The sequence below is a fragment of the Sapajus apella genome, unplaced genomic scaffold, assembly GCF_009761245.1.
Source record: "Sapajus apella isolate SASKATOON/1434 unplaced genomic scaffold, GSC_monkey_1.0 scaffold13, whole genome shotgun sequence".
Taxonomy (NCBI): domain Eukaryota; kingdom Metazoa; phylum Chordata; class Mammalia; order Primates; family Cebidae; genus Sapajus; species Sapajus apella.
In genome coordinates this window covers 8664996-8678280 of record NW_022436953.1, presented here as the reverse complement: position 1 = coordinate 8678280, position 13285 = coordinate 8664996, and the positions used below count along the sequence as shown (strand labels likewise).

At 37.4% G+C, this 13285-nt stretch overlaps 1 protein-coding gene across 1 annotated transcript in view; it reads right to left on the bottom strand.

Moving 5' to 3' along the window:
- Positions 1–13285, bottom strand: part of SORCS3 (sortilin related VPS10 domain containing receptor 3) — a 605284-nt gene that overhangs the window by 148504 nt on the left and 443495 nt on the right. The window contains exon 7 of the mRNA XM_032281554.1: positions 7551–7669. Coding sequence (XP_032137445.1) covers positions 7551–7669 — 119 coding nt within the window. The remainder of the gene's footprint in view (positions 1–7550; positions 7670–13285) is intronic.

Genomic DNA, 13285 nt, shown 5'->3' with positions numbered 1-13285 from the left:
GCTGGGCTCCTTTTTGGAGTGAGTTGTTTCCTCCTTTCTTTCTCAGTTATATGTCTCTATTAGCACTAAAACCAAATACAAGATATCAATACTTTTAAAAGTTAGAAACATTAAGTGGATAAATCTCTATGTCATGAAAAACCAAACCCACCAAAGTCTCTTATACTCATCTTGCTGTTATTTAACTCCGTAAACAGTAGGCATAAAAAATAATCTGCCTCTACATGGATCCCCTTTAAAAGCCAAAGCAGTAAGCATCCCTCAGTGGAATGCACAATCTTCAATCTGCAGCTCTGCCCTGGCACTACTCCCTGGGGAGGCCACCCTGAAGCGACTCAAGCCTCACTGTTCCATGACTTTTTCTACCAAGGCCATTCTTTGATAGACTGGTAGCCAGGAACAGGTAGAACACCATCTACTCTGAAGCCCAGATACTGTGCTCATATAGAATCTGTGCAGCTTCTCCAACAGAGTAGGAAAAGCTATTCTGTTGGTCTGTGAGTTTTCTGCTTTGACAAAGCCTGCAGAGGCAACTTTATTTCAATGAACAAAATGAAAAAGTTTGCTGTTTTCTAGCCCAGAGGCAGATATTGGTCACAATCAATACAAATCTTACCTTCTCCATAAAGCCTGTCCTAATCCTAACCCCCACCCACCACCCCAAAAAATTAAGAAATGACATTGGTTTCAGAAAATCATTTGAGATGGTTTCTAATAATTTTTTTAAAAAACAATACACACACAAAATAAAACAAACAGAAAGAATATAAGAACGCAGCCAAGGAATAAAAAATGATCAATGGCAAAACATAAAGAGATATGAAGAATAACAATACCATAAGCTTTATGTGGGGAAGCTGCTAAAATTCACACAAAAGTTAGTTCTGTGCTTTCTAGCAACTATAAAGAAGGGAACACAACATTATCTAGATTTAATTAAAGAAAATAGAAAATGTTCAGTTCAATTTTCCGACTTCTTTTTATACTACTCCACTCCCTCCCACAACTACAACTGCCTGGCTAATTCTGTTTTCTTACTTCCTTAACTTCACCCAGGCCTTCTCCCCTGGGCCTAATGCTCTTTCTCTTTCACCTACTTAATTCTTACTCATAGCCCTCCTTTGAGAAAGCTTGTACTGACCCTCTTCTAGGGTAGGGGGAAAGGCTCTTTCTCCAAGAGTAATGTGTGCTTTCCACTAATATAGCTCTCATCACATTACATCATAATTGTTTAGTTATGTGCATTTCCCACTGGGCTGAATGTATTTTAATATATTTAAATGAATAAATATAAAAAGGACAGTGAATAATATATTGGGTAATTCCTGGACAGCAGTTTTATAAAAATGCAGAGACATTGTACATATGGTCATTTCTTATGCAGTAAGCAATTGTCAATTAAGCTAATTTGTATTGTTAGCTGGAGAAACAAGATTCCCTTGCCTGAAAAAGATAACTAACTACACTTCCTGAGAATAAGGATGGTGTGTTATCTTCTCAGTTCAGTTCAGTTCAACAACCATCTATTGAGTACCAGTCATTATTCTAAGAGCAGGAGAAGCAATGATGAATAACACACAGTCCTATTCCTTTTAGAGTCCTGGCTGAGGAAACATAATGCAAATGGATAAGTAGTCGACACTGGAGCTTGGTTGGGTCCAATCCCAACTCAGGATGTCAGAGGCTTCCTACAGGAGGTACTGTCTGTCCTAAATTCAAAGAATGAATTTGTCTGGTAAAGGGACAGCTCAGGCAGCAAAATACATACATACATACATATATATATATATATGTGTGTGTATATAAATATATATATATATACACATATATATATATATACACACATATATATATATATACACATATATATATATATGAAAGGTATATAAAGTAAGAAATGGCATAGTTTGTGCATAGAGACTAAAGACGTTTATGTTTAGTGAAGGTTATAATGAAACAAGGAAAGAATGTGAACAGCAGTGGTGGGTAAGGAATTCATATGCAGCTGATGGAGTAAATAAGATCCAGGTCACAGAGGTCTTTGTAGATAATGGTAAGGAAGCTGAATTTCACTCTATAGATGATGAGCTGCCACTGAATGTAGAAACACTGAATTAGCCCTGTGACTGGCTGGTGGGGAAGGCTGGTGTTGATCTGGGAGAAGCAAATCAATTAGTAAGCTCTTGTAACATTTCAGAAAATATATAATAAGGATTTATAAATGGTTTTAAATAGCCAAATAATGATGATGTGTCTCCCCTTTCCTGTTATAAATCACCCTAGAGCAATAAGAAAAATAAGAAAGGGAAATGCAAACTCTCTACTTAATGAAAATCTATCTCTGAAACACAATATATGTGGAAAAGGAGTCACATATATTGTGTACCAGGTGATCCTGTCTTATGAGAAGAACCCAGCCACATAAAAAACCATCCTGAGTCATATGGAACCTCAGTGAGAACCAAGAAGGATTCTTGTTAAGCTGAAACAGAGCCCGAGTCTAACACTAAAATGAACATCCTCAAATAGTTTGTCCAAGAAGAACTCACAGCATTAAAAAATAAGCAATAAACACATAAAGATAAAAGAAAATAGCATAAGAATGATAAAATGATATAGAAAAAATAAAACAGGGAAAGGGTCAGGAAAAACAAATAACAGATATGGACTAAAATATGCTTCCATAGAGCAAATAAAAATTGCAAACACACGGCTATAATTTAATAACCTGTATGATGAGGAGAGCACCTCTATAAGAGTTTAAAGCGGAAATAAAAGACCTCAGGGAAGATATGTTGAGACGAGAAAGAGACACAATATAAACTGACAAAGCTCAGAAAAGAAGTTAAACAAAAGGAGGGGGAAAAAAAAGCAAAAAAGCAAAAACAGCCTAGAGAGTCCAGACTCTACTAAATACTCACTGAAGAACAATGTAAGATTGTTTTTAATCTCATTTTGCTCAGTTTGCTCAGGGAGTAAAACAGGGTTGTGATGGAAGAAATTATGGCCCTCTTTTGTCTTTGTGTCTAGTGTACACATCCTAGATGTCCTGGAAGAAATAAACCAAAACAATAAAACTGAAAAAAATATATATTTCAAGATATGTCACAGAAACTCTTGAGAAATTAAAAATAAAGAAAAAATTGAATCTATTTAACAAAAGAAATTAATATTTCAGAAGAAAGAATCAGTACACTATGGCCAACCACAAAGCATACACTAACTAATAAGTAATTGGTATTAAAATATTTTTTAAAGGATTTAAGTATCAAAGTTAAAAAACAAAACAAAACAACAACAAGATGCCTTAAAGAAAAATCTGAGACTGGCCTGACATAGTAACAAGTTATTGGAGTAAAAATTCTCATGGAAAGAGGATGACACACACATTTTATAGCCCGAGAAATGATATTAAAGCATAAAAAGATATAGACAAACATTTTCAGCATTCAAAAATTAGCCTTTCTTGGAAGACAAATTTCAGATAAACAAGAGATAAATGGGAAAAACTATAGGAAAAAGATTTCTGGGGACAGTTGAATACATTTACCTGTAAGACTAAAATCAAAATAAATGCAGGAATTACAGTGTAGAGCAGAATATACATGCTCTAAAATGATGGCATTAACAAACCAGGGCTGGAGAGAGAAATAGGGCAAGAGGTCATAAACACCATATTTTTTTCACCTTTCTTCTTTAGTTCTTCATAAAATATTTAAGTCTAACAGAATTATATTTTAAGGCAGTAAAACAAACACTAGGAAATAATTATTCAAAATTAGGTAGCAGAAGAATTAAAGAGATGGTAGAAAATAGAAATGCATGTAAATACAGATTTTGTAATTGCTCCCAACAGGAAATCAATAGATATTGTCTAGAAATAGAAAATTCAGTATATTATATAAAGTTATATTCATAAAGCTAAACACTTAGAAGAAAAATACAAATACTCAAAATTATCAAAGAGACACATAGGAAAACAAACAGACCATATAATGGGAGTATTAAAGTAAACATAATTAAACACAAAGTGTATAGTGTCGGCGCTAAGACAAATATGTCATAGCTGTCAATGGAGATGGCCAAACTCAGCCGTGAGAAGAAAAAGGTGGATTAAATGCTGATGGCCCACTGATTTCTATTTGTACCTGCACTACATTTAGTTGTTTACCTGCAACCCATTGCATTCTTTTACAATATCTCAATCTTAGCTAATTGATAGTTGCAAATAATACTGTGTAATCTGTGTTTAGTTGACGATTAACGAAATCCAATGTTTTTCTCAAGTTTATTGGCCTTTTGTATTATTTGGGGCATTTTTAATCCATTGGGCCCCATCTCATTGATAGTAAAAAATAAACCCTTCAGGTCCCTATGGGATCTAGCACCTTCTACCTTTCCAGCCTTATCTCTAAATTGTCTATCTAGGTCTTGTTACAGGTTCCTGCTCATCTCATTGAACTCTGATTATTGGAGTAGCCTGAAGTTCAGTCTTTGGATTGTTTCTTTTTTATCCATATTTATTTTTTAGTGGTATAAGAAATACCATCAAGATGCTGGCAACTTTACAATAGATCAACTCAGCTGTGACTGGCAATTCTGTGGTCTGAAAATGCCATCAATATGCCAGCAACGTTGCAATGGATATACTCAGTGGTGACTGCCCCATGACCCATCCCTTCTCCTGAACCTAGCCTCAAATCTGTAACTGCTCACCAAACATCTTCATGGGGGGCTCAAGGGAGCCAAGGCCTAACAACCTGGCTCCACGCTTCTCTCTGACTGCACTGTCTTCTGCTACCCTGTTCCTAGGTCACCTAGGACCCTAGAACCCTAGAGTAGTGACGTGCTGTGTATTTCACAATGAGACCCTCCATGTCTCCCTAAATAAAACACCAACACTTTTATACCTTCAACATTCACAGTCCCTGATTTATTTTTATTCATAGCACTTGTCATTATATATTTTGTAGATAGATAATAGTAAAGGATAAACAGAAAGATAGAAAGTAAATATTCATATAACACAATGTTTCTAGGGCATTGTTTTGCTGCTTTACAGATAGCATTAATAAACGTAATCCTTCCAGCAACCCATGAAGTAGGTACTACAATTATCATCTTTTTATAAATGAGTCCAATGAGGCACATCTCAAGGTCACACAGCTAAGTGTGAAATGCCACAGTCTCAACAAATGCCAGGCGTTGGGCTCTACGTTATACGTTCTTAACCATTACTCTTCATAGCTTTTCATATCTATGTATATATGGATGTTCATGTCATACACATAGTTTTTCCTATCTTCCACTAGAATTAAATACTACTAAGGCAGAAACTTTGTTGTGTTCACTGTCTTAACCCCAGCACCTTGCACATGTACTCTGCAATGAATAAAACTTTATTGAATAATGAAACGTCATATCTTTTCAAGGAAAATAAAAATTGATGCTAATTAAAGACAAAACTTCTATCTGCTTCCAGTATAATAGAAAAGGAATGTTTCAGGATATATATATATATATTTTTAATCTGTATTTCTGTCTGCAGAGTTACCACAAACTTTATGTAACACAAGAAAAAATAAAAAATATCTGAACATTTTAAATTCTAAGTCATGTTTCTGAGAAACAATTCTGCCATATTTAGCATTAAGGGAAGGGCAATCCAATTGGCAAATTCATAACTCACTCCTGTGCTTCCACTGTAAAAAAAAAAAAAAAGAAAAAAAATCTAAACATAAAGAGATAAAGGCCTTAAATGGGGATCACAGCCATGAGAATGGAATAAAAGGAAACACTAGAGAAATCATGAAAAGTGATATTAGCAGAGGCTGTGGGTTCATTTAATTTGGCCACACAGACTGACCTTGAGTGACCTGGTAGGGGGTTGTGCCACAAACTGTGTCAGGGTCAAAATCAAGGGTGACCTGTTGGTTTGGTTTTGCTTGTGGAACATCTATGTTGGGATGTTGAGTAGGTTATTTGATATTGAAGCCTGCAGTACATGGTAGAGGTCACAGCTCACTGATCTGAAAGCCATCAAACCTTGGAGATGGTCCTTAAAACCAGGGGATTGCTCAGGGCAAAGAAAAGCAGGTCAAGGGGAGAAATCTGAGGAACCCTAGAGTAGTGATTGGTGCTGTGTATTTTGCAGTGTTCATGTTCAATAAACAAACACTTATGAATAAGAGAATGAGAGTGCTGTTGGCCTGCCAAGACCTAGAAATACAATCCTGAGATTCTGGCTTTCAGGGGAGAAATAGGGATTTTTGAAGCCACAGAACCTTCCTCTTTCACTCCATCACCTAAGATGTTTTTTGAGTGGTTAGCCACTTTTCCTGTATTTTACTAGACCTCAAAACTCTATGTAACTAAGTTATAGAGAGAATTAACTGTGATGTCTACAATTGGTCAATACAACAAATATTGACTACCTGAGCAAACCAGATATGCAAAGACATCTCATTAGGGCCAGGGGAGAGGGGTCAAATGTGTGTACTAAATATTGCCCCCATTTTCAGAGTTTGTAAAATGCAATTTGGAGAGAAGAACCATTGAGATTTAATAAGTAGTGGCTCCTGATAGCCTGTGTGCTGGAGGAATGGTATAGACCATGGAGCTACAAGGGTTCAGAGGACCATGAGTCACACGAAGCTTGGAAGCTCATAGAAAGTCTCCTAGAAGAGATGGGATTGATCTGGACTGAAATACTAGGGATTAGGCAGAGAAGGTCATTCAGGTGCTTAGGTCTGAGCAAACTCAGGGATTTTTCAAAGTCCAACTTTCCTGTAGGAACAGTTTGCAAAGCAACTGAGAATAGAAGGGTAAAAAGGCTGAGTGTGGGAAATCAAGGTTGCAGTCAAATGCCACGTTTGATTTATCACACACATACTCTGTTAGTCATCTGGTAGAGCATCATCTTTTGTTCCCCATATTTTTGCCCCATTTTGTACCTCCTTGTAGTACACAGTAGAGATAACAAGACCCAAGGCGTAAACCAAGGCTTCCCTGGCCTGCCTAAATACATGAGTCCCATCTAATTTTTCCTGAGACTCAGTTCTGGGAGTAAACTCTTTCGTGGACATTGAGGAGGTAGTCAGCACTGGAAAGAAGGGGAAAGTTTAGTGAGTACTAGATATGTCCAGAAAAATAATCCTAAAGATGTTTAATTTATTGGGGATTTTCACTGCCAAGTTAGATAAGTCACTTTAGGTAGAAATAGAATGTGGCTTTGATAAATTACTGAATGTCAAATCCCATAAGATATTTGACTTTAAGTCACCTCAACCCCAGCCCAAGACCTAGTCAACTTCAGACAACTTCAGACAACTCGGGTGCTATAAAGTGGCAATCCACCTGAAAAATTCAGTGCATCACTAAAATCAGTAAAGTCTGGGCTCTCCCCAGAGGACTGGGTCCCTGAAGCAAAGGAGAGACAGTGTCTCAGCTCCACATCTTCACAGTCTCGGGAAAGCCACCCTCCTTTTCCTAGCAGGCAGCCAGCTTCAATGATGCATCCTCCTACCACCAACTGCACTTTCTGTACTCACCTGAATGAAGATATATTCATCCTGGACAACCAGGGAACTGATGTCAATGGAGCGGGCAAAGGGGCCACTTCTAGTTGTCTCAGCGCATTCTTGGATTCTGCAGGTGAGGTACTGAGCATCTGAAACAGGAGGGCAGAGTGATGCTTAGACACAAGTGGAAACCCTGATGGAGCCCCAGGTAGCACACAAAGCTCTACTTCATGGGGAAATCAACAAGGTAGTTTAAAGCAACAGTGAAATTTTATGTTTCTGTCCACAGAGTTTGTAATAATAACCCCCAAAATGGTAATATCTAGTTTGGGCAGAGACAGGGAAAAATAGTTCATCTCATATCATACTGCTGAAAGAGTAGGTTGTTATAGCTTTTTGGAAGAACAAATTTAAAATATGTATCAGAATTTTAAAGGTACATATCTTATATCAGTAATTCTAATTCAAGGAGAATCTGTTTTTTCGAATTCTCTAATTAGAGAATTTCTCTAGATGTCTTCTAGAGAAAGACTCATACTTTCACAAAAAGGCAAGAGCAATAATATTTATAGTGGCATTGTTCATAGTAGGGAAAACTACAAATAAGTTAAATGCCCATGACTTAATGATCACCCAAATAAACTAAGATATATGCACATGACAGAGTACTATGCTGCAATTAGAATAATTTGGTGGACACATATGCTTCAACATGGTAATTTCTCTAAAACACACTGTTTTACAATCTTTCAAAAATTAGTTAGCATCATGTATAGTATGATACAATTAGGCTTGTGCCATACTGCACAGAAAAATGTTTAAAGGATACATAGGAAAATTAGCTATGATTACTTTCAGGCAAAAAAAAAAAAATGGACTCAAGGAAGTAGGTAGAATTCAAGTGAAACCTTTGCTTTTCACATTATATACATTTGTATTATTTTTACAAGACTGCATTCACTTCTTACATAACATTTATGAAACATATAATTTCTTGTAAAAATTTCTAGAGATCTCAACAGCTGAACCTTCCTCCCTCACCTCCCAAAAACTGTGCATGGTACCAGCTGTAGCTGAATGGGAAATATTTGGCTCCAAAACGCATTCTGATTATGACTAGAAGGTTATCCAAGGAAAGGCAATCCATTCAGTTTTTTGCTCTTTAATTGAGAAAAAACTACAGTTGAGTCTGTGAAGAATCCACCATAAAAATTTGCTTTAAAAAAAGGTTATTATTCATTGAATGAAATTTAAAAATAAATGATCAAAATAAAAAGTAGAAATCACTTTAAGATTAAAAGCAGAGAAATCTTTATTATATAAAACCACATACATGATTACACATGCCTATCTAACGTGATGTTTCCTTGTATGTGTGCAGAGGTATCAGGGGCTACAGAGAAGGGAGAGGTAGGCAGCAGATAAATAAAGACAAAAGGCTTACAGAAGCAAGAATGTACAACAACTGAGTTTAAACTATGGCTCCCTTGTCTCTGCTTATCTTTAATTAAGTAATTGATGGATGGATTCAACAAGTATTTCTTATGCATACACTATATATTGGGTATCGTTTGGGTACTAGGAATAAGGCAATGAATTAGACAGAGATTTTCCATTCTAAAAGAACCTTCTGTCTAGGAAGGGGTTTACTCATATATGTGGCTAGTTATAGTTATTACACATATTATTTTAGAAACATGATGCTACTTTAAGAAACATTTTAATAGGAAAAGTATTCATTACATGCTGTACATAACTATTTCTTGAATATTCAAATTTGAGCAATGTCTGTTTGCTTTGGTAACCATAATCTGACTAGATTTAGTATTGATTCCATTCACCCCATCAGCAGTCATCATCTGCCCAGTAGCTCTTGCCTCTAAACTTTTCTTTCTTCCGAATCCCATACAATCCAGTTGGTTCCTAATTCTTGACAATTCTGCCTCTGAAGTGTTTCCATAGTCTCTTCTCTTCCCTCCACTACCTGCGCCACTTGCCTGGAACACTTTCTTGTCATCTGTGTTCCTTCTGTACACATTTCACATCTAGGGTCCATGTGGATGACGTATTGGAAACTGGATGGACTCAAGACAAGTAGCCAAAGGCATCTCTAAAACCTAAGCCTGGGCTAATACTTCTCAGCATCAAAATCACCAATATTGCTGAGTGCCTTGGGACATAGCCTGAATAACTTTCTATGACAGGGCAGGCCTTTACAACTATCTTAATAAACTTAAATGCTTAAGGGGCCATGCAAATTATGTGTGGGAGTAAGATTAGCAGGGATACGGGATAAATGGTGACTGGCACAAGGTCTCAGTGTCAGGAATCTCTGAAGAGCAGCAGGTACCACACTCCAATGGCAAACATTCCCCTCTTTTAAAGGGGAACTGCTTCTCCATGCAGCACTCATACGCAAAAATAAGACATTCTGAGTTTTTTGTTTGTTTGTCTTTGAGATGGAGTCTCACTCTGTCCCCTAGGCAGAGTGCAGTGGTCCAGTGCACTGCAAACTCTGCCTCCTGCGTTGAAGGGATTCTCCTGCCTCAGTCTCCCAAATACCTGGGACTACAGGTGTGTGCCACCATGCCCGGCTAATTTTTGGAGTTTTAGTAGAAACAGGGTTTCACCATGTTGGCCAGGATGGTCTTGATCTGCTGACCTTGTGAACCGCCCGCCTCAACCTCCCAAAATGCTGGGATTACAGGTGTGAGCTACCACGCCCAGCCAACATTCTGAGTTTCTAAGAAAAGCTAAATGCCCCTATTTTTTAAATGTCAAATTTCCTAAAATTGAGAACTAATTTAAATTTAAAAGATGGTGTAAGCCAAACACCATGAGGCCAAACAAAACAAGCCTACACTCCAAATGAAACCCAGGGGCCAGTGTTTTTTGTTTTTTTTTTTCTTTCCAACTGTTATTTTAGGTCGACGATGTACATAGGCATAGGTAAACTGCATGTTGTTGGGGTTTGGTATACAGATTATTTCATCATCCAGATAATAAGCATAACACTCAATAGTTTTTCTATTTTCATCTACCTCCCAACCTCCATCCTCAAAAGTAGGCTGTGATGTCTGTTGTTCCTTTCTTTGTGTCCATAACTCAGTGTTTAGCTTCTACTTATAATGAGAACATGTGGTATTTCTTTTCCAGTTCCAGTGTTAGTGTGCCTAGGATAATGGCCTCCATCTCCATTCATGTTGCTGCAAAGGACATGATCTCATTCCTTTTTATGGCTGCATGATATTCCATGGTGTATATGTACTAAATTTTCTTTATTCAGTCTACCATGGATGAGTGTTTAGGTTGACTACATGTCTTTGCTATTGTGATTAGTGCTGCAATGTGCATGTTCAATGATTTATATTCCTTTCTGCTCTGCAATTTGGCAACAACCTTCATTGCAAGGAAGAGACAGGCTTTCTTACCCTCATTCCCTGACCCTGTAGCAAGACCAGCTTGTCCAACATTCTTTAAGGACACCTGTATGTCCCTTCCTTTTTGATTTGTTCACAGAGAAAGCCAAGAGTGGCCTGGATTTCCATTTTTGGCTGAGAGGAGAGGGGAAGGCAGGGAGCCCAGGTTGTGTTTTGGAGCACATTGCTGGCCCACCAGGAATATTCTTGGACCCATAGAGTCTTAGTAATTTGCTTCTAGAATAAAGCACCGAAACAATGAAAAGCTGCAGTAAAAACATGGAAAGAAACCACAGGTGTTGACATGGCAACCTGCTTCCTTCTTAGCCAGTGTCCTTGAACTGGTAATCAAAGTTGCACACAGAGGGGATACCTGCTTAGCCCATACACTGGCTCATTTCCCCCTCGCTATTTACTCTTCACTGTCTCATTTGGACACTTTGAAGAAAGAAGCAAGTATACTCAAGGCCACCACAAACAAAATCAAAACCTACCTAAACCTTGACCCATAGCAGATATAATGTTGTGCCAAGATCATCCTACTTCTTGGCTCACTCTCTGCTTGCCACTGCTCAGCATGGAATGAAAGGTCCAATTTAACAGGAAGACAGCACTGAAATGAGTTTTTGAAAATCACTTAAAATTTGGTGGCCTTGCAGTCTTAGCTGGATTCAAATAGTGGAAGTCTCAATGCTTTTATTTTTCAAAACATAGAGATTGGATAAGCACCACAGTGCCCTCTGCCAGGTGAGAACCAAGGTAGGAGCACGGGGAAACTAAATTGTCAGGCAGGCCTGGTGGCCAAACAAAAGTGACTGAGGGTCATGGAGGAACTGTGGCTCTCAAGGGTGAGTAGGGAATACCATTTGGTTCAAACCTCACATATGCAAAATGTCCCTAGACATTTATCTCCAAATGAGGCTGAATACAGTTATAGAGGATCTATGATGAAATTCACAAAGGTATTTATGACATAACTTAAAATCCCAAAATAGGCTTCCTACAAGTGTGGCCTTCTTATTTGTTTTTTAATAACACCAGATACCAGATAAAATGAAAGTGATCCAGATCTCTTGAGCATACTGCAGTGGTTTTGAGAACAAGGACTCTGAAGCTAGAAAGTGCTGAGATCAAATCTGGGACTTACTATGTGCAGACTGGCCTTGGTCAAGTGGCAGCATGGCTTTTCATCTGTGAAGCGCAGACAATTTAGTATGTGTCTCTGAGGACTGTCGTCAAGATTATGCATGAAAAATGCTTAATACATTGTGGATACATTTTAAAAGATCAATAAATGTTAGTTACTTTCTATTATGAAGAGAAAGAAAAAGGAATTCAACTCTCAGCATCTTTTATACATTCAATTTATAATAAATGTCAGATTTTGTTGTGGAGGATTGAAAGACCATAATATCACAGGTTCTATAGTAAAGTCATATTCTGAATTTAAATCATCATTTCCTTTTTTTAAGTGCAATGAGTGTTTGGACAGGAAAAAATGTATATGGGCTGGACAAATCAAGGAGAACTTCAAAGAGGAGGCATACCTTGAGTTTAATCTGGATGTGAAAGTGTGCTATGTGAGAAGGAAATTCCTGAACAAGGGGGTTAAAAATGCACGTGAAATTTTATGTAAGCAAAGCTCATGAAATACATAATTGCATGTTAATGAACTGACTTTGATTAATCCTTATTCACGAATTTCTATTTTCTATCTTCTCTTTTGAAACATCCTCAAATGAAAAACTAGAAAAAACAGACAGTAGAAAGATCTCATTTGGATATCCCTATGTAAAAACCAGAGAGTGATTTCCTAAATGATTAATCTTCATGATTAACATATTTCTAAATGTAAAATACCTTTCTAATATATTTCTAAGAACTGGTGTGGTCACAGATCCACTTACAAAAATAAAATGTCAAAGGCTTTGTTCCCTGCACCATGAATAGAAAATTATTTTGCTATTTTGGAAATATGCACCCCTATTTCAAACTAGCTCTACAGCTAGCAGGACCTTTCAGGAGAGTTGTAACATCACTTAAATGGATCCAGCATCCATGTCTTCTCACCCTACAGATATGGGACCAAAGATCTCATATGGTGAGAAGGGCTGCCCCACAATGACTGATTCATTCCTTCTGTATTGGTTCAAGGTGTATAGAGAAGGTGCAAGTGTCAGACACATCCTGAGGTTACAGGAAGCAGGGAACATAAGACAGGTTCTTGCCCTTAGAAGATTCTTTCGTCTGTGATGGAGACAGGACGTTCACAAATGAATATACCTTAAGATGCTTAGACAACTGGTGAATGTGGGAGGAGAGACAGAGACTATCTGACACCCTTAG